The sequence below is a fragment of the Rhinatrema bivittatum genome, chromosome 3 (assembly GCF_901001135.1).
Source record: "Rhinatrema bivittatum chromosome 3, aRhiBiv1.1, whole genome shotgun sequence".
Taxonomy (NCBI): Eukaryota; Metazoa; Chordata; class Amphibia; order Gymnophiona; family Rhinatrematidae; genus Rhinatrema; species Rhinatrema bivittatum.
The window spans coordinates 445119365-445141243 of record NC_042617.1 but is presented as its reverse complement, the minus strand read 5'-3'; the positions used below and the strand labels follow the sequence as shown (position 1 = coordinate 445141243).

General features: G+C 45.6%; 1 protein-coding gene across 2 annotated transcripts in view; it reads left to right on the top strand.

Moving 5' to 3' along the window:
• The window catches only part of MBOAT2 (membrane bound O-acyltransferase domain containing 2), a 625362-nt gene extending 603712 nt beyond the window's left edge, over positions 1 to 21650 (top strand). For both annotated transcript variants that reach the window (XM_029595828.1, XM_029595829.1), the window contains 2 exons: positions 8703 to 8854; positions 17960 to 21650. In XM_029595828.1, coding sequence (XP_029451688.1) covers positions 8703 to 8854; positions 17960 to 18182 — 375 coding nt within the window. In that variant the 3' untranslated portion in view covers positions 18183 to 21650. The remainder of the gene's footprint in view (positions 1 to 8702; positions 8855 to 17959) is intronic.
• Positions 21651 to 21879: the final 229 nt, after the last annotated feature.

The following is a 21879-nucleotide window of genomic DNA, read 5'->3' as shown; positions in this document are numbered from 1 at the left end:
CTAACCCTGCATCCAGCAGGGGTCCTCCTTCAGTTTCTTTTTTTTTTTTCTGCGCAGCAGTAGCCATGCGGGTTAAGGAGCTCTCTAGAGATTCCTGACAGGAATATTCCTCTTGGAACTTATTTCTAAAATTTTAAAAAATTCTACCCCATAGGGTTCCCCCTATCAATTGCGTAGTCTGAGGTCGTAAGGTAAGGCTTTACCCTCATTTGCGGTCAATTCCCGTCGAGTTTTCCCTTCAGGGCCTACAGGCCATCGACCGCACCACAGCTAAATTTTTGTCGAAGCCATGGCGTTGGGTTTTTGTCGGTTCCCCGATTGTCCTCGGACAGTGACCTCGGACAGTGACCTCGGACAGTGACCATCACAGACCATCACAGACCCACAACACACAGACATAGGGTCTGTGTGTTGTGTTTGGGGTCAGACCACGACGTCTTAACTTGCACCAAATGTGCCCAAATGACACCGAAGAGCCGTAAGGCCCGCTCAGAAAAGATGGAGTTTCTTTTTCAGGCAAAGCCACTGACTCCATCGAGCGCTTCAACATCGTCTGAGCCGGTGCCATCGACCTCTCGCCAGCAGCGAGACACCGGTGCTGTCCATCCAGCACCAACTACTCCGAAGGCATCGACTTCTTCCTCTTCAGCTCCGGAAAAGGTCCGAGGAGAACATCGTGAAAAGCTTTAACACCGTCATCGGAAGGCTCAGTCCGCTGATCCAGGCAAGCTCTCGGCATTGGCGTTGACAGAGCCACCGACAAAGAAATTCCGTCCAGAGAAGGCCCTATCCTCCTCTGCGACTGGGTCACCGAGGCGTTCCCCACCTTCATTGGTGCAGGAAGCCGTGACTCCACTTTCACCGGTGGACCTCCGGCTACGCCAGTGCTGCCTCCTACTCCGGAGCTGGGGTTCCAAGCCCCAGGCTTCCACGAAGAATTGGATTGGATGATCCAAGAGGCCATCGGAAAGGTACTGCAGGGTTTCCAGCTTCCGTCGACGCCAGCACAGATGCCAGCTCCAGTCGCCGACCCGATTCCCACGACGCTCGCACCGCTACTTGGCAGCCTGAATGCGTTGATCGGTGCCCTTCCACCGGTGGAACCGAGGATACCAGTATGTCCAACACCTTCCACCCCGATCCCTTTGTCATCGGATGATGAGGAAGCACCGAGGCCGGAACCTATGCCCGGACCGTCTGGGATCTTGCCACAGACTCGCCCATTGATGTCACCGATACCACATCATCCTCAATCGGTGCCTCCTCCGATGCCATCAGTGCCTAGACCTGATCCTTCAGGAATAGCACCATTACTTCCCTCTGGAGATCCTATGGGAGCAGGTGATCAGCCTTACGATCCTTGGACGGATGATTCTTCCCAGGATTCTGATGATCTATCTTCAGAGCCATCTCCCCCTGAGGAAAGAAGACGTTCTCCTCCAGAGGACCTGTCCTTTATTAATTTTATAAAGGAAATGTCTGAAGCTATACCATTCCAACTTCAGACGGAAGAGGACTCCAGACACACATTGCTGGAAGTGCTCCAATTCATAGATGCACCCAAGGAAATCATATCCATACCCATTCATGAAGTCTTCCTGGACTTGTTGAAGAGGAATTGGGAGCATCCAGGATCTGTACCACCGGTGAATCGAAAAACAGATGCCACCTACCTGGTACAGACCGCCCCTGGTTTCCAAAAACCACAGTTGGATCACCATTCTGTGGTTGTAGAATCAGCCCAGAAAAAGGCATGACGTTCTAAGCCTCATTCTTCCATACCTCCAGGGAAAGAGCAGAGGTCCCTGGATGCATTTGGCCGTCGTGTTTTCCATGGCTCAATGCTTATCTCTCGCATTGCCTCCTACCAGTTATACATGATCCAGAATAACAGAGACCTATTTAAAAAGATCCAGGAATTTTCTCAGTCTTTACCTGACCAGCTTCAGGATCAACTCAATACCCTGGCTCAGAAGGGTCTAGATGCTGGCAAGCATGAGGTCCGCGCTGCTTTTGACATTTTTGACACTGCTTCTAGGGTGTCTGCAGCGGGGATTAGTGCACGAAGATGGGCCTGGCTGAAGTCCTCTGACTTAAGACCTGAGGTACAGGACCTGCCCTGTGCTGGAGATAATCTCTTCAGGGACAAAATCCAGGAGACTGTAGCACAGCTCAAAGACCACCACGAGACGCTACGCCAGCTTTCGTCGGTGCCTTCTGATTTTCCGTCCACCTCTAAAAGGACATTCCGAAGAGACTCTAAGCAGCCGTCCTTCAAGCCACAGAAATATTATCCTCCTGCTACTCGAGGTCACCCCTCCAGACCTTACCAGAAGGGTCAGTCCAGACAATCCAGGCCTCAGAAAACTCAGCCAGCTCCTCCACCGGGCCCAGCTGCTGGATTTTGACTCCTCGCTGAAGAGCATAAGCCAACCTCCTCTACCGTCTGTACCTGTCGGCAGTCGGTTGTGCCACTTCACCAACCTATGGCACATGATCACTTCATATCAGTGGGTACTTGCTGTACTGACTCAAGGTTACCACCTCAACCTCCTGTCTACAGCAGCAGACTCCCCACCTCAGCCAACGTGGGGATCATCCAACCACTCCTTTCTTCTGGAGGAGGAGGTTTCAACCCTCCTGAAATCCCGAGCAATAGAACCGGTGCCCCTCTCCCAGCAGGGGCAGGGGTTCTATTCCCGGTATTTCCTCATTCCAAAAAAGTCAGGAGGCATTCGTCCAATCCTGGACCTCCGTGCCTTAAACAAGTATCTACAGAAGGAAAAGTTCAGGATGGTAACCTTGGGCACTCTACTTCCTCTTCTGCAAAGAGAAGATTGGCTTTGCTCTCTGGATCTTCAGGACGCATACACACACATCTCGATCACTTCATCTCACCGCAAATTCCTTCAATTCCTAGTCGGCCCCTGGCACTTCCAGTACCGGGTACTGCTCTTTGGCCTAGCATCCGCATCTCGAGTCTTTACCAAGTGCCTTGTAGTGGTCGCGGCCTACCTTAGGTGTCAGGGCATCCATGCCTATCCTTATCTCGACGATTGGCTGATAAGGGCTCCAACTCAAAAGGATGCACTAGCCTCCTTATGTCTAACTCTCCATACATTGCTGTCTCTCGGGTTTCTGATCAACTATCCCAAGTCCAGCCTAGTTCCATCTCAAACCCTATCCTTCATAGAAGCCAACCTGGACACCGTGCAGGCGAAAGCATTCCTCCCTCAGGATCGAGCTTGTATTCTCATGTCCCTAGCGCAATGCCTCCAGGATCGAGATTACACGACAGCTCATCATTTCCTCATTTTGCTGGGTCACATGGCATCATCTGTACATGTCACTCCAATGGCACACCTCGCCATGAGAGTCATGCAATGGACTCTGAAGTCCCAGTGGGTTCAGGCTTATCATTCAATGTCCTGCATTGTCCATGTTACCCAGCAGCTCCGCATGTCGCTGGCCTGGTGGATGCGGCTCTCTAATCTTCTTCAAGGCCTTCCCTTTCAAATTCCAGAACCTCAAATTATCTTGACAATGGACGCCTCCAACCTAGGTTGGGGTGCTCATGTCGACGGCCTCCAGACTCAGGGAACCTGGTCTCCAGAGGAAGCCAAACATCAGATAAATTTCCTGGAGCTTTGGGCAATCAGATATGCCCTAGAGTCTTTCAGGATTGCCTCTCAAACAAGACCATCCTGATTCAGACCAACAATCAGGTGGCAATGTGGTACATCAACAAGCAAGAGGGAAAGGGCTTCTACCTTCTGTGTCAGGAAGCTGCACAGATATGGGCGTGGGCTGTTTCCCACTCGATGTACCTCAGAGCGACCTACTTGGCAGGCATGGACAATGTTCTAGCGGACAAGTTGAGTCGAACCTTTCATCCGCACGAATGGTCTCTCAACCCCACGGTAGCGGACACCATCCTCCAATGTTGGGGATATCCACAAGTAGACCTCTTTGCGTCCATCCACAACCGCAAAGTAGAGAACTTCTGCATCCTCACTCGCAGCTGCCACTCACAGCCGAGGGACACTTTTGCCCTCTCATGGTCCAGCGGTCTCCTCTACGCGTACCCTCCACTTCCACTCATATCGAAGACTCTCGTGAAGTTATGAAGGGACAAGGGCTTAATGATTCTGATAGCCCCTCACTGGCCATGCCAAGTCTGGTTCCCAATCCTCCGGGGGAGAATCCTCTCTAGGGGAGAATCCGCTTCTGATAACTCAGAACGACGGGTGCCTATGCCACCCCAACCTCCAGGCCCTATCCCTGACGACCTGGATGTTGAAAGGTTAATACTCCAACCCCTTAACCTTTCGGAGTCGGTATCCCGAGTCCTGGTAGCTTCAAGGAAGCCTTCCACGAGACGCTCTTATCGTTCTAAGTGGAAAAGGTTTACGGTCTGGTGCATGTCCATGTCCGTAGATCCCTTCACTTGCTCCACTGTGAAGTTTCTAGACTATCTCTGGCATCTGTCAGAATCAGGCCTGAAAACTTCCTCTATAAGAGTGCATGTCAGTACGGTAGCCGCTTTCCACAATGGAGTAGGAGATGTCTCTATTTCGACACAGCCCTTAGTTACATGCTTCATGAGAGGTTTGCTCCACCTGAAACCTCCATTGCACCCTCCGGCCCCCGCTTGGGACTTTAACGTGGTCTTAGGGCGGCTCATGAAACTTCCGTTTGAGCTTCTCCACTCCTGCGACCTATGCTATCTCTCCTGGAAAGTAATTTTTCTTCTTGTTATATCATCCACTCGCAGAGTTAGTGAGTTACAGGCATTAGTCACCTACCTGCCTTACACTAAAATTCTACATGACAGAGTGGTGCTCCATACACACCCTAAGTTGTTACCAAAGATAGTGTCAGAATTTCATCTTAATCCATCATCTTACCTACTTTCTTTCCAAGGCCCCATTCAAACCCAGGGGAAAAGGCTTTACATTCTCTGGACTACAAACGTGCCCTAGCCTTTTATCTGGGGCGCACATCAGCCCACAGGAAGTCCACTCAATTATTTGTTTCTTTCGATAACATCAAATAGGGAAATCCAGTGGGAAAACAGACCCTTTCCTCCTGGTTGGCGGACTGTATCTCTTTTTGCTACCAGCAAGCAAGCATTCCGCTACAAGACTGTGTAAAAGCACACTCTGTTAGGGCCTTGGCAACCTCAGTGGCACACCTTCGTTCGGTGCCACTTATTGATTTTTGTAAGGCTGCGACCTGGAGCTCTCTCCATAGCTTTGCAGCCCATTATTGCTTAGATAAGGCTGGCAGACAAGATTCAATTTTTGGCCAGTCTATTCTACGCAACTTATTCTCAGCTTAACTACCCAACATCCTACCAGCAACCCGTTTAGGGTTTTCAGGATGCCCTACTACCCAAATCCACCCCTGTTGTTGTGCCTGTTGCACGTCTTTGGGTGCATTTGGTGCCTTGCTCGGGCATCCTCAGCTCACTACTCACCCATATGTGATGAGGACTACCATCCTGCTTGTCCTGTGAGAAAGCAGAGTTGCTTACCTGTAACAGGTGTTCTCACAGGACAGCAGGATGTTAGTCCTCATGAAACCCGCCCGCCACCCCGTGGAGTTGGGTTCGCTTGCGATTTGTTGTTTTATTTTTTGCACGTACTTCTTGCTATACACGAGACTGAAGGGGGACCTCTGATGGATGCAGGGTTAGTGCCATGCTGGGCATGCCCAGTAGGTGCCAGTCAAAGTTCTAGAAACTTTGACAGAAGTGTTCCGTGATTGAGCTCCATCCTGATGATGTCACCTATATGTGAGGACTAACATCCTGCTGTCCTGTGAGAACACCTGTTACAGGTAAGCACCTGCTTCATCAGGGACCAGTTCTTCACAAGGATCTGACTCAGTTCTGTCTTACATATGGTTCTTGAGAGGGGTCGCCTGTTAAAGCATGGTTATTCTTCTGCGGTGATTGCCACCTTACTCCGTGCTCACAAGTTCTCCACTTCCTTGGCTTACGTGTGGAATAGGAGAGTTTTTGAGGCCTGCTGTGAGGAGTGGGGTACTCTTCCTCGTTCAGTTAAGATCCCTCTCATTCTGGATTTTTTGCAGGATCGATTGAGTAAAGGCTTGGCCCTTAATTCCTTGAAGGTGCAGGTTGCGGCTCTTGTCTGATTGAGGCCTGGTGAATGGTGTTTCCTTGTCGTCTCATACTGATGTGGCCCGATTTTTGAAGGGAGTGAAGCACCTTGGGCCTCCTTGAGGTTACCAGTTCCATTGTGGAGTCTTAATTTGGTGCTGGACTTTTTGGCAGGCCCTACAGTCCATCCACTGCGTAGTCTTTCCTTACAGTTGTTGACTTTGAAGACTGTTTTCCTGGTGGATGTATGTTCTGCACGTCAGATTTCTGAACTGCAAGCATTGTCTTGCCGGGAGCCATTCTGCGAATTGTTCCATCCTTCTTGCCCAAGGTAGTCTCAGACTTTCATTTGAATCAGTCCATCTCCTTGCCATCCCTGGATAAGGTAGGAGTTTCGTGTTTTGCACTCCTTGGATATTAAACGTCTTGTGCTGTATCTGGAGGTCTCTGAGCTTTCGAAAGACGGATCGCCTGTTTGTTCTCCGTGGTGGGAGTAAGCAGGGCCCTCTGGCTTTGCAGGCTACTATAGCTTGTTGGATTAAGGAGGTGGTCAGGGCCGTGTATGTGGATGCTGGAAAGCCGTTGCCTACTCGGGTTAGGGCTCAATTCCACTAGGACTCAGGCAGTATCATAGGCAGAGGTTAGTCTGTTGTCTCCCATCAATATCTACTGAGCTGCGACATGGTCCTTCTTACACACTTTTTCCAGGTTTTATCATCCAGATGTGTAGGCCTGGGAGGATGCAGCCTTTGCACGTGTGATGTTAACTGGACTGCAGGCAGCCTCCCACCCTGTTGGTGCATCCCATTGGTCCTGAGTCCATCTGTCTACACGCTAGGAAATGGAGAAATTACTTACCTGATAATTTAATTTTCCATAGTGTAGACAGATGGACTCAGTTTCCCGCCCTTGGCTGCCACGTGAGTGTGTCAGTAGTCCTCATGTGGGGCTCTGGGTCCCAAGAGATTACTTGTAAGTGTTCATCCAGTCCCTAGCTTGGGGTACCTAGAATCCTATGTGAGTTCAGTGTTTATGGTTGATTGAGTACAGTTCTGGTTACCTGTTTTTAATCATGTTTTTAATCAAGTTTTTTGCTAGTCTGTCCACCGTTGCTTTTGAAGAGAATTCTGGCAGGCTGGAGGAGTCACTGCAGGGTTATGTATACTGTGACATCAGCTTGCTCTGTCTTCATCTGCTGGCAGGGGAGCATAAACCCACTGGTCCTGAGTCCATCTCTCTACACTAAGGAAAACAAAATTATCAGGTAAGTAATTTCTCCATTTGTGTTTTGTAGGTGTGAAGAGAGATATATAATTAACATTCTATAGTAGATACATTCACATTTGTGTCTCAGCCCAGGGGGTAAGGGATTCTGAGTCTCCCTTGTGTTTTTGCAGGGACCACTAGGAGAACATGTAATGGAGGACGGAGTTCAGCTTTAAAAATAGTTTATACTGCATTTTTTTTCTGTAAACAGAGAATCATAACTTTGTAACTGAGGGTATAATAGAGTGATAGTGCTAATTTGGCCTCATTTTATTAGAATTTCCCTTTGTAATACAGGGCTAAAGCATAATTTTGTAGTTAAAATACCTTGAGGGGCAAATAGCAGGGCTATAAGTTCCAGCTGGTGCATTCTTCTGCATTTAATCTTTTTGCAGCAGCCCTGATAGAGATTATTAGAGAAACGTTCTCCTAATGTAAATAGACAGAGTTTACTGTATGGAAGTGCAATAACATTAGCAAAGGGTTCTGCAGAGTAATGAGATTTCAAAGCTGGGCAAACAGATTTTAAGAGACAGCCTCTTAGGTGAGCCATGCAGTGCACCAGGAGGCAGGAGACCTGTCCAGGGAGTCTTCAGATGATAAATGAAGGCACATGCTCCTTCCCTAAGGAAGAGGATCAGCTGAATCCCCCAGGGCAAATGTTAGTTTTGATGTTGCATAAATTTCCAAATGTACCAGCTCATTCTTCTTGCTTAAAAGTTAGTTTTATTGGTATTACTGTCGAAGACTGGAGGTGGGCCAGATTTAAGGACTGGGCAAAAGTATGGCAAAAATGTGCAAAAAAAAAAATCCCTTAAGTCTATTTGCTAGCATAGTTTTGAAATAATGCATAATTTGCTCAGGGACTGAATTTCCTGCAAGTTCAGAAAAGAGGAAAAGAAATTTCACAGAGGAAAATTTTATAAGCACACACTTATGCAAAATATTGTGAAAACGTTGCCCAAGTTAGCTACATTTTTAAAACTTGGACTGAAATTTCAATTTAACTTTGGTTCAAATAATGAAAAAAAACCTTTTCTCCACCAATTGACAGCAGAAGTAAAGGAAGTTCCCCTTAAACCTCCACAACTTTTAAAAAGAATTAACCTCTCCAACCTAGTAAACTTACCCAAGTTTCTAGACTGAGTTATCTGAAAGTTTTTAAACAGTTGATAAACAGATCTTTATACACCTGAAACAATTATTGCTAAATCGGGATTCTTTAATGCTGCAATAGAACTTTACTCTCGTCCCCTTTAATTCGAAAACTAGCAATCTGTTTGTATGCTTTTTTTCCTTCTCTTTTTTTCAGCTTAGAAACAACATAAGGCACCACTTTCTTGGCTCCCTCCATATGAAAAACATTTATGATGCTGTGACATGGCTAACCACCCAGATAGCAATAAGTTACACAGTTGTGCCATTTGTACTCTTGTCAGTGAAACCCTCTTTAATATTTTACTGGTAAGTGCATTTCCCACTCATTTTAAAAAATGCATATCATTAATCATTTTGTCAACCTATAGAAAGGGAAAATACCAAGATCATCTGATGTACATTGTCGTCTTATTATTTAAAGAAAAAAAGAATTGTTTAAAGTCTTTGTCATCTTCTGTGGTTCTCTTTGGAATGCTTTCTAGTGTGAAGAAGTGAGATATATCTGCATCCCACAACTTATATCAAAATGAGTTGCATTTTTGCAAATAAAAATCCTTCTAGTGGTCAAGAGTTTCACACACATAGATGTGAAATTTCAGGATATCTAGCAGGGATAGCTGAAAACTAGGACTGTTTTTAGGTCTGTGTGAACAGTATACCTGCAACAGACCATGCATCTGAATGGGCCCATGGCTCTTGCCCCACTTGCACAGATCTAAAGATGGCTGATTTTCATGGAGTTGATAAGGAGGAGTAATAGAGCCAGCGCTCTGCTGGGTCCCTGGTAGCAGGAGGCCAGGGTAGAACCATTTCACACGAGGCCCCAACCACCAGCAAGAGGAGGCAGCCTCTTCCCAGCACAGCTGCATTAAGTGAAAGGAGCTGGCACTGGCCTGAAGAGCAGCAGGACTGCGGTGGCAACACTTCTCCAACTCCCGCAGCTGACTGATTCATTCTACTCCGGCGGAAAAAGAAGCAGCATGCTCAGAGGCACTGTCCTACTCCCACAGATGGTGAGAGAAAGAAATGGGATGGAGATGAAAGCCGTGAAGAGAGTGGGTGTGACTTATTTGGCAGGGAGTAATGGCAACGAGGGGAAAGGGGTGAGGAGTGTCCGAGGAGGGGGAGTGACCAGAAAGAAAAGGGTGACTAAGCTGGAGGTAAGGGAGGGTGTAATCAAATAAGGGACCCCATTCATTGCCATATTAGGCTCTATTCCATCCTAAAGCGAGCTGTGCTAAAAATTGTAATGCAAATTAGATGTTGGGAAAAAAAGTCCTGGACTCGAACAGCTTTGGATCAATATTTCTCACAGGACAAGCAGGATGGTAGTCTTCACATATGGGTGACATCACAGGATGGAGCCCAATCACAGAACACTTTTATCAAAGTTTCTAGAACTTTGACTGGCACCTACTGGGCATGCCCAGCATGGCACTAACCCTGCAGCCAGCAGGGGTCCCCCTTCAGTCTTCTTTTTTCCACGCAGCAGTAGCCACACGGGTTAAGGAGCTCCACAGAGATTCCTGACAGGAATTTTCCTCACGGAATTACTGAAAACTTTCATACCCCACAGGGGTCCCCCTCTCGAATTTTTGCTTCCGTGGTACTCCGATAAGTTTTTTACCCAGTTCCGTCGATTCCGGCCCTCATGGCCCACTGGCCGTCGACCGCACCGCGGCTCAATTTTTCTAAGGCCATGGCAACGGGGTTCCGTCAGTGCCCTGACTGCATTCGCACTATGTCCATAACAGACTCCCATAAAGTCTGTGTAATGTGCCTCGGGTGTGAGCATGATGTCTTGACTTGCACCAAATGTGCCTAAATGACACCAAAAGGTCACAAAGCCAGAATGGAGAAAATGGAACTTCTCTTCCATTCTCAAACTCCGACGCTGTCTATTGCTTCGACGTAATCCAAACCGGCGCTGTCCACTTCGCACTAGCATCAGGCACCGACCGGTGACCATCCGGCGTCGACAACCTCCCGGCCATCGACTACCTCTACTCCCCCTCAGGACCGAGGGGATCGTAGAGAGAAACATCGGCATTGACACTGAAAGCCTCGGACCATCAATGAAGAAAAGCCATCAACCTCGCCATCGTCCGAGCCGCCATCGAAGAAACTCCGTCCAGAAAAGGCAACCCGGACAGGTGTTGGGAGCCGCGACTCTGCCTTTAATGGTGGTCACTCCGGCTATGCCTCTGCCTCCTTCTTCCCTTCCGGAGCCGGGGCTGATTGCTCCAGGTCTCCATGAAGAGCTGGACCAGATGGTTCAGGAGGCCATCGATAAGGCGATGCACAGATTCCAGGTTCCTCCGACACCGAAACCGGTGTCGATTGTGGAACCGACCACCAATCCCATTCCGGCAGCATTGGCACCGCTGCTCTCAAAGATGGAAGCGCTTCTAGCCGCTTTTCCACCGATGGCTCCAGTGCCTTCTCCACTTGCTCTGTCATTGGGAGGAGAAACACCGTTCCGTCTTCCTCCATCGGGAGTCCTGCCGATGCCTCAACCATCAATGCCGATGTGGCCATTGGCTCCAGCGATCCATCCATCGATGCCCTCGATGCCTGCATCGGTGCCCTGCATCGGTGCCTCCAGTACTTCCCTCGATGTCTTCAGAGCCTAGACCGGGACCTTCAGGAATACCTTCGTCCCATCCCTCTCAGGTTCCTAGAGGGACAGGTGCTGATCCCTATGACACCTGGGCTGATTCCTCCCCAGACACCAATGATTTACCATCACCACCCTCTCCTACTGAAAGCAGGAAGCGTTTTCCTCCGGAGAACTTGTCCTTCATAAATTTTGTGAAGGAAATGTCTGAGTTGGTTCCCTTCCAATTACAGACTGAGCAAGATGATGGACACCAGATGATGGAACTGTTACAATTCCTGGATGCTCCCAAGGAAATAACCTCCACCCCTATCCATGAGGTTCTTTTGGATCTTCTCAATAAGAATTGGGAACACCCTGATTCGGTAGCTCCAGTCAACCGAAAAACAGACATCACTTACTTGGTCCAATCAGCTCCAGGGTTCCAAAAACCTCAACTGGATCACCAATCCGTGGTAGTAGAGTCTGCCCAAAAGAGGGCACGACGCTCAAAGCCCCACTCTTCCTTCCCTCCAGGCAAGGAGCAGAAATTCCTGGATGCCATTGGCCGACGTGTCTTCCAGGGATCCATGTTCATCTCTTGGATCGCCTCTTACCAGCTTTATATGACCCAGTATAATAGGGTCTTATTCAAGCAGACTTTGCAGAGTTCCTGCCTCAGCAATTCCAGGAACAGCTACAAACCCTGGTTCACAAAGGTTTTGAAGCGGGGAAACATGAAATAAGGCCTCTTATGACATCTTCAACACCAATTCCAGGGTTTCGGCAGCTGCTATTTCTGCAAGAAGATGGGCCTGGCTTAAGTCTTTGGACTTGCGCCCTGAAGTACAAGACAGATTGTCCGATCTGCCTTGCATCGGAGACAGTCTGTTTGGTGAACAGATCCAGCAGACGGTGGCGGAACTCAAGGAGCATCATGAGACCCTTCGCCAACTCTGATGCCTTCTGAATATTCGACTAAATAACCATTTAGGAAGGACACCAAAAAGTCATTCTTCCGTCCAAAGAAGTCCTATCCACCACCATCTAGAGGTCGTTCCACTAGGCCTTTCCAAAAGGCCCAGTCTCATCAACCTCGTAAACAAAAGGCGCAAGCAGCTCCTCAGCCGGGCCCTGCTTCCGGTTTTTGACTCCTGCATAGAGAGCAGCAGCCAGCTTCCACTGCCACAGGTAACCGGTAGGAGGTCGATTGTGCCATTTCAACAACATATGGCACACAATCACCTCGGACCAGTGGGTCCTTGCCATAATCTCTCAAGGTTATCACCTGAACTTTCTCTCCATCACACCGGAGTCCCCACCTCGGCTGACGTGGGGAACATTAGACCATTCACTACTCCTGGATCAGGAAGTCTCCCTACTCCTTCAATCCAGAGCAATCGAACCAGTGCCCTACTCCCAACAGGGCCTAGGATTCTATTCCCGGTACTTTCTAATCCCCAAAAAATCAGGTGGCGTTCGTCCAATTCTGGACCTGCGTGCCCTCAACAAGTACCTCCAACGAGAAAAGTTCAAGATGGTAACCTTGGGTTCCATCCTTCCTCTTCTGCAAAGAGCAGACTGGCTCTGCTCTCTATACCTCCAGGACGCGTACACACACATTGCGATAACCCCATCTCATCGCAGATTTCTGAGATTTCTGGTAGGCCCCAAGCACTATCAGTTCCGAGTGCTCCCGTTCGGCCTAGCATCTGCTCCATGAGTTTTCACCAAGTGTCTCGTAGTAGTAGCAGCCTTCCTCAGGACTCAAGGTGTTCACGTCTATCCCTATCTCGACGATTGGTTGATCACGGCTCCCACTCAGCAAGCTGCTCTGTCGTCCCTACATCTTACCTTACACACTCTGATTTTGCTAGGATTTCTCATCAACTACGCGAAATCCTGCTTAGTCCCATCTCAAACTTTGTCCTTCATAGGGGTAGTCTTGGACACCTTTCAAGCAAAGGCTTTTCTGCCTCGACAGCGAGCTCTCACTCTCATTTCTCTCGCATACCAGCTACAGTCTCAACACCTTTCAACTGCACGAAACTTCCTCATCCTGCTGGGAAACATGGCGTCCTCGGAACAGGTTACTCCTATGGCCCGCTTGGCCATGAGAGTCATGCAGTGGACTCTAAGGTCACAATGGACTCAATCTGTTCAACCACTATCGACCGTTGTCCACATCACCGACCCACTTCGTCAGTCTCTAGCTTGGTGGAAAAATCAGATCAATGTCATCCAAGGCCTACCCTTCCAGGCTCCAGATCTTCAAATAACTCTTACCACCGATGCTTCCAACCTCGTCTGGGGAGCACATGTCGCCAATTTGCAAACCCAAGGAGCTTGGTCTCCAGAGGAAGCCAAACACCAAATCAATTTCCTGGAGCTACGAGCAATCAGATATGCTCTCAGGGTGTTTCGAGATTGCCTGTCCAATCAGGTCATCCTGATTCAGATGGACAATCAAGTGGCCTTGTGGTACATCAACAAGCAGGGAGGGACGGGATCCTACCTACTGTGTCAGGAAGCGGCACAGATATGGGCGGAGGCCCTTTCCCATTCGATGTACCTCGGGGCCACCTACTTGCCGGGAGTGGACAATGTGTTGGCAGACAAGCTGAGTCGCACCTTTCAGCTGCATGAGTGGTCTCTCAAACCCACAGTAGCGGACTTGGTATTCCAACGTTGGGGTTATCCTCACATATTCCTCTTTGCGTCACCTCAAAACAGCAAAGTAGAGAAATTTTGTTCTCTCACTCGCAGCCACCACTCACAGCCAAGAGATGCGTTCTCCCTCTCATGGGCAACCAGTCTCCTATATGCATTCCCTCCACTTCCACTTCTCTCGAAGACTCTCGTGAAGTTACGTCAGGACAAGGGAACCATGATCTTGATAGCACCTCACTGGCCACGCCAAGTGTGGTTTCCGATCCTTCAGGACCTCTCCATTCGCAGGCACATTCCCTTGGGAAAGGACCCGCTTCTGATCACTCAGAACGAAGGGTGCCTACGCCACCCCAATCTTCAGGCCTTGTCCCTGATGGCCTGGATGTTGAAAGGTAAATTCTTCAGCCACTCAACCTTTCGGAGCCAGTTTCCTGTGTCCTGATTGCTTCACAGAAGCCTTCCATGAGAAAATCTTATCTTTACAAATGGAACAGGTTTAAGTCATGGTGTTCCTCACTGTCACTTGATCCTTTTACCTGTTCCACCGCGAAGTTTCTGGACTATCTCTGGCACTTATCAGAGTCTGGTCTAAAAACTTCCTCCATTAGGATGCATGTCAGTGCGGGAGCCGCCTTCCATAAAGGTGTTGGAGATGTACCCATTTCAGTACAACCCCTTGTAACACATTTTTTGAAGGGCTCGATCCACCTCAAACCTCCACTGCGCCTTCCGGCCCCTTCTTGGGACCTCATCCTGGTTTTGGGTCGGCTCATGAAACCTCCATTCGAGCCTCTACAATCCTGTGATCTTTGCTATCTCACATGGAAAGTGATTTTTCTTCTGGCAATCACATCCGCTCGCAGAGTTAGTGAGTTACAGGACCTAGATACTTATCCGCCTTAAACTAAACGTCTGCACGACCGGGTAGTACTCCGCACTCACCCTAAGTTTTTACCAAAGGTAGTATCGGAGTTTCATATCAATCAATCCATTATACTACCCACCTTCTTTCCCAGGCCCCATTCTAATCTGGGAGAACAGGCTCTGCATACCCTTGACTGTAAACGTGCTCTAGCGTTCTATCTAGACCGTATAGCTGCCCACAGGAAAAGCACTCAATTGTTTCTTTCCATTCCTTCAAATTGGGTCAACCTGTAGGTTAGCAGACTCTCCTCCTGGTTAGCAGACTGCACATCCTTTTCCTATCAGCAAACAGGCATTCCACTTCAAGACCGTGTTAAAGCATACTCTGTCAGGGCCATGGCAACTTCAGTAGCACACCTACGTTCGTTGCCACACCCTGATATTTGTAGGGCTGCTACCTGGAGTTCTCTCCATACCTTTACAGCCCATTATTATTTAGACAACGCTGGAAGGCAAGATTCCATCTTTGGCCAGTCTGTCTTGCGCAACCTTTTTGCAACTTGACGTACCAACACCCTTCCGCCTGCCCGTTAAGGTTCAGGATGCCCTCTACCAAATTTTCACCCCAGTTGTTGTGCCTGTTGCACATCTTTGGGTACATTTGGTGCATACTCTGACATCCTCAGCTCGGTACTCACCCATATGTGAGGACTACCATCCTGCTTGTCCTGTGAGAAAGCAAATGTTCTCACAGGACAGCAGGATGTTAGTCCTCACGAAACCCGCCCAACCCCGCGGTGTTGGGTTCGTTATGTTTTTCTTATTTTATTTTTTGGCTCTTCCTGTAGCTTTAAACAAGACTGAAGGGGGACCCTGCTGGCTGCAGGGTTAGTACCATGCTGGGCATGCCCAATAGGTGCCAGTCAAAGTTCTAGAAACTTTGACAAAAGTGTTCCGTGATTGGGCTCCATCCTGTGATGGACTAACATCCTGCTGTCCTGTGAGAACACCTGTTACAGGTAAGCAAGATTTGCTATTTGCTGAGAGGCAGATTGACTGTAAGAAAGACCATTGTTTCTAGAAAATTTTCCATTTTTCAGTCCTGATGGGTCTTCTGTAATACTCACTAATTACTAAATTCCCATCATCAGGCAATAGCATATACCTTGTTTGAATGTCTGTACCTAATTACTCTGGTTTTCTTTTAGTTCATCATGTTGGTGAGCTCACACGATATTCCCATTCTGTTTTCTTCTGTATTTTTCATGGTAATTCTGGTCATTATTATATTACTGTAGTGATTATGGAATTGATTTGATATCTCTGTCTTCAGGGCCAGTCATATTCCTGGCCCACAGCATATACAAGTAAATCTAGTGATCTTTGACACCATTGGTAACTTTGGAATAGAACATGTTGAATAGTTACCAATATTCAAAATGGCAGCTGTCTCTCAGCTTGGGGTAGAGTGGAATGCACTGGAAATCTTCGGTTGTATACCTCAGTTTATGTAGTTTAGGAGGACCTTTCAGACTACAGTATCATTTTAAAAGTTGTATACTTTAATAGTATGTTTTACCTGTGCTTTGTGTTATATGGTCTAATTAGATAACTTGCTTTAGGAGACATATCCGTATTTATTTTGTGTGCAGGATAGTAATCAACTCATTTTACTGCATACATTTTATCCGTCATTAATCACCCAGCTTAAATGTTATTTATACACTGGCCTCATTGTCCTTTTGCAGAACTCTGTACGAGTTGGCACTTTTACACAAGGAGAGGTAACATAGTAATGATGGCAGAAAAGGACCAAATGGTCTATCCAGTCTGCCCAGCAAGCTTCTTATGGTAGTGCCTTGCCATAATGCCCTGACCCTAGATAGGTATTTATATCTCTATGGGAGGCCCACCTAGTAACTCGAGGTGAGATTTAGGTATTAGTGTAGGGGTTAGGGGCCACTTTGACATTCAATGTAAGATGTGCGAACAGAACAGTGCGCTCTCGTGAACATTTGTTGACCCTCGGAGTGAGGAAACTCACCCAAAGATGAGATTTGTGCAAGGTTCTCTCAACCTAGCTTGATGTTACCCAGGTAGAGAGTCCATCAAGCTAGGTTGAGAGAACCTTGCACAAATCTCATCTTTGGGTGAGTTTCCTCACTCCGAGGGTCATCAAATGTTCACAAGAGAGCACTGTCTGTTCGTATGTCTCACAGTGAATGTCAAGGTGGCCCCTAACTAATACCTAAACCTCACCTCGAGTTACTAGGTGGGCCTCCCATAGAGATATAAATACTTATCTAGGGTCAGGGCATTATGGCTAGGCACTCACTCACTCTCCCTCTCTCCCTTCCGTGATAGCTAGGTGGATTCTCTGGGAGCTTCAAACTACCAAAACTGGCATCCGTGACAAAACATCGCAACGGGTGATACAGCCGTAACGCAAGCTATCACATGACTTAACACTCCTGAAAAAGTTGTAGCTAAAATCAGCGTTAAAGCCATGCAGTAGGGCTTTGCAAAACAGTAAACTCCTCCTCTTTTTCAGATTTGCATCGCATCATACGATATGGTGCTATCGCATGCGTTAAGGGCTTATCACATGCGTTAACAGCGCTTTTCGCATGCGATAAGCCCTTAATGCATGCAAAACGCCTTAACGCATTTTGATAAATGAGGGGGTTAGCTGGATAAGGCTGAATATCAGCACATCTGTCTAAGTTAGCCCGATAAGGAGCTCCACCTCGGAATGCCCCGCCCTGCTCCTCACTTAGCCAGATAAATAGTGGTAGCTGCTGAATATGGTCGAATCTTGAAACAGCACCACTAAGCTGGATTTGTCTGAACTTAGCCAGCTAAGTGGTGCTGAATATCAGCCTCACTTTAACTAGATAAATACTAAGGTTGCTTTTAAGTGGCAGGACCTTTTATTTCTTCACAGTACAGTGTCCATTCTAAAAAATAATTTTACCAATTCTAAAAATACCCTTTTTTGAGTCCAGAGGCTCTCTCAGAAGCATAGTTGACAAAGGTATGTTTATTGGAGTGCTCAGTTACTGTAACTGCACCAGATCCCACAAAAGTCTGATGCCACATTAAGGTAATCTAAAGACCTATTTTTGAGCTCTGAGTTATAAAGTGGTTTTTGTCACATTGTAGACAGTCAAACCGAACAGGGAAAATGAGGATTTTTCCTGGATTACTGGTTAGACTTTTGCTTTTTAAGTGAGATAAAGAGTACCAGGCACAGAATAATTGTCTCTTTGTCCTTCTTACAGTTCTTGGTATTACTGTCTTCATGTCGCTTGCATCACTGTGATGTTAACAATGCCAGCACAGTCATATCAAAAAAGGTATAAAGAACAGGAACTCCTTCAGCCCTCATGGGCCAAAAAGCTGGAGAAAGAGGAAGAAAACCTTTCTGCGCGGGACAGTTTAATAAATAATAACTGCAGACAGCAGCAGGAAACAAACTGGAGACATCCAATATTAGAACAATGACTGGGAGCAATCATCATCAATATATTTTGTATGTTTTTAATCCCATTTTAGCGTCTCCTCCCTACCGCCCCCCCCCCCAAAAGAAAAAGGTTTGTATTGTGTGTCAACACATTAAACAAGAAAGAGATGATCCGTTTGCGATAATACTCTGTGTAACTAACACTGGAAAAGAATGGTAATTAACCCTGCCCGTTTCATTTCCCTGTGGGTCAAGCCTTACAAATGTATTTCTGTTATGGATAAAGTGAGGTTCTGAATAATGTGAACAGTAACTAAAAAATGCAGTGGATTATGTTCACCATATCCATTCACTTTACCTGTAACATAATCCATTATTTTCAATAGGCACTCAGGACTTAACAATGTATACTGCTAGGGCCATATTTTGTTTGTGTGTCCCTGTGTTAAATGTATGTTATGTATCCCAAGGCACAGTAAAAAGGATGTCAGACTAGACTAAAGAAGAAAAATTAGCTTATCAGGATGTCCTGCCTTGAAACCTTGACCTATTGAACTGATGTCCTTTTCATGGTTGAATTTGGCTTGGAAACATAACAATTATTTAATTCTTGGGTGCTCTGAAAACTGAATTAGTTATTTGGGACAGAAAAGAAAACCTATTCTAGTGCCGTGAATCATGAAAAAATGCAATAAATATCTTAATATTTGGAGGGTTTTCTTATGGAATGACAAAACTGCTACAGTACAAAACTGTAGAGCATTGCCACTGCCAAATCATAAACACTTTAATTATTATATGTGGTACAGTCAAGGAGATATTAAATAAGTGGGCTCTTTAAAATGCAACTTTTTGTTCAGGGCTTTTAGACTTTATTGTAGGGTTTTTTTTAAAAAAACAAAACAAAACACTAAGTGGACTTAGTGAGCTACAGGCAAAATGGCAGCCATAACACATCATGGATGAAGAGACACTGTGCTAGCACTTAGCTCTCAGCGGAAGTACTGATTATCCTTAGATGCCTGAATTTTTTAATGTTGTATTTAAAAGTACACACTGCCCACTCTCCCCTGCTTTTGTCTGTGCCTGTCCACCACATCCATCTTATGGTTGAGAGCACGTTAACATAGGCTTTAGCTCACTAAGGGGCCTATTTACTAAAGGTTATTTTTCCATTTTCTATCTATGGGAAGAATGCTTAGTAAATAAGGCCCTAAGCTTTCGGTGAAGTATGCTCACTGGAAGCTGCCCAGAGCTAAGGTACAGTATATATGCATAATCATAATCAAAACTGCAGACCCGAATTTGGCTAATGAGTAGTTTGTACATTGTTGTACAGTAAAATAGGCACAGAGTATAATATTGGCAGCATAAGGCTTTTTTTTAGAATTCCAGGGAAAAAGGGTTACTGGTAAAGATGGCTGCCTCCTTTGACTTTGCTTGAGCTCGCTACTTACCTATGTTTGCTTGGCTTAGGTTTTTGGATTCTTTGTATTGACCATGTCAATTTGCTTTGAGATTAAATGCCCCAGATGGACACTTGCTGGTATAGAGGTGTGGGCTGTGTGAAGAGTGATGGAGGTACTGTATACTTCTGTTGACTTTGTAGATTTTTTTTAGAATTTAAGAAATAGGTTTGATTTACAGAGATAAAAGTAAACTTGGGACATGGAAGTTAATAGCGTAAGAAATTGTCTAGTAAGTTTGGAGTATGCTATTTTAGTCTGAAATTAATCTTGGAACTAAAGCACCCAAATTCTACATGTGAACTCTCCATCAAAAACAAAAAATATATTGGCGTTTTAGAATAGCATAATGAAATCAGGTGCACAAGTGTCATTAGATTTTAGGGTAACTGGTTGAGATCACATTATGAATAATAAAGGGAAACACGATAACACCACCCTTCTTACGTCATATTGAGAAAATAGAGTTGAAGTTCTATTTACTGTAGACCATATATTATCTTAACGGTCTCTGGGTAGGGAAAAGGGCTATTTTTATCAATATATTATATATTTCATTGCTTTTCATAACATCATTAGTAAATCAAACCCTCTCCATATGTTGTACTACTTTACTAAAACATATGAAGAATGCCAGAGTGAAAGTAAACTTCTGAAAGTTGATGAGATTTAGAACACCTGGCATTAATGTTTCATGACCAGTTATTTTCTTGGCAGTATGGTAATGAGCTGGAGCACTGGAAATTATTGTGCAAACACTAAGCCTCGAAAAGCAGCATTTTAATAATGGGGAATTCCCTTGGGTACAGTGTACATGGACCCATGAGAGAAGAGAAGTTGATTGCTGCTGCAGGATTAAATGCAGATCAGTCCAGGTTAGTGCAGTCACAAAGGAGATTCCATTCCAGTTGTTAACCAGTGATGGGGACCAGGGTCACCCAGTTAGTTCCCTGGGGGTGTGAGGTGGCGAAAAAAGAAGGCAATGAGATCCCCAGGAAGAAAAATGAATTTCTCATATTCTTCATAACTTTGCCTTATACTTTTCTAGATTATCAAAGATTTTCGCAGTGTATGTCAGTGGGCTGACTTTTATTCTTGCCTAGCCCTGCAGGGAAATTATCTGAGGGGTCTATTTATTAAAATGTGTTAATGTGCATTGATAGTAAATATACTGCCATTAATTTCAGCAGGGTCTGTTTACTAACAAAACATATTAACGTATTTTGGTAAATAAGTCCCTGAATTTGTAACTTCATGGACATTGTAATTACAGTATTGTGACCATAGAAACAGTTAGTCTTAATAGCAGAGGAGTGAAATGAAAGGAGAAGAGAATTTTTTAATATTAGAATGCTGTATTTAATCACAAATGTCAATCCATTACCAATAGTAATAGTAAGTACAGTTGAATATTGCAGGCACAGCAAATTACATCTTTTTTTATTTTTTTTTAACTATTTTGTTTTCATATTAATGGTCCCCCCTCACCCCTGTGCAGAATTCCTTCTCCAAAAGTCAATGGCAGCAAAAAAAGGTGCAGTATTCTGTTTTCACTTGTAATACATACTGTAGTCAATTTGTTTTAATAAAAAAGTTTCATAAAAGATGCATCTCATGGTTGACTGAGAATAGGTATAAATATTCTGTTTGTCTTCTCCTCAGTAAACAAACAAACTATCAGAGTCCTAGTGTGGGCATCGTTTTAACCTAGTGAAAAGGCTGATTAGCGGAAAGCTTCTATGCACTGCATAGACCCAAGATAAGTTCTAAGCACTGGTTTATCACAGAGCACAGTAAGCCATCCCAAAGATCACTACCTTTTCCTCTTGAGTCTTCTAGGAAGTTTCTATACATTTTCTAACATTCTACATCTTTTTAATAAACAATTTTATATTTGGTACAAACTAATCATTGGGGCTCTGAACCATGGCAATTCAATAGGATTTTGGCAGTTTTGTCTTTTGTTATACTTCATTCAAACTTTCAGTATTTTGCAAAGCTGGTTTGTAAAAAAAAAAAAAAAAAAAGATAGATATATATATATCTAGATATATATAGATATATATAGAAAAGGATACCATTTTTGTTGAAAACAGAATTTACTTAAATTGATTTTGTGGTCATGATTTCAGGTATGCAATTTCAAAATTCATCCTGGTGCTGTGTGCATATTCTGTTGTCTGCACAATAAATTGCTTACAGGTCTCTACTATAATCTCTTTGGTGTTATATAGCAAGATTTGAGCCAGTGGGATTGGGCTGTATAACACAA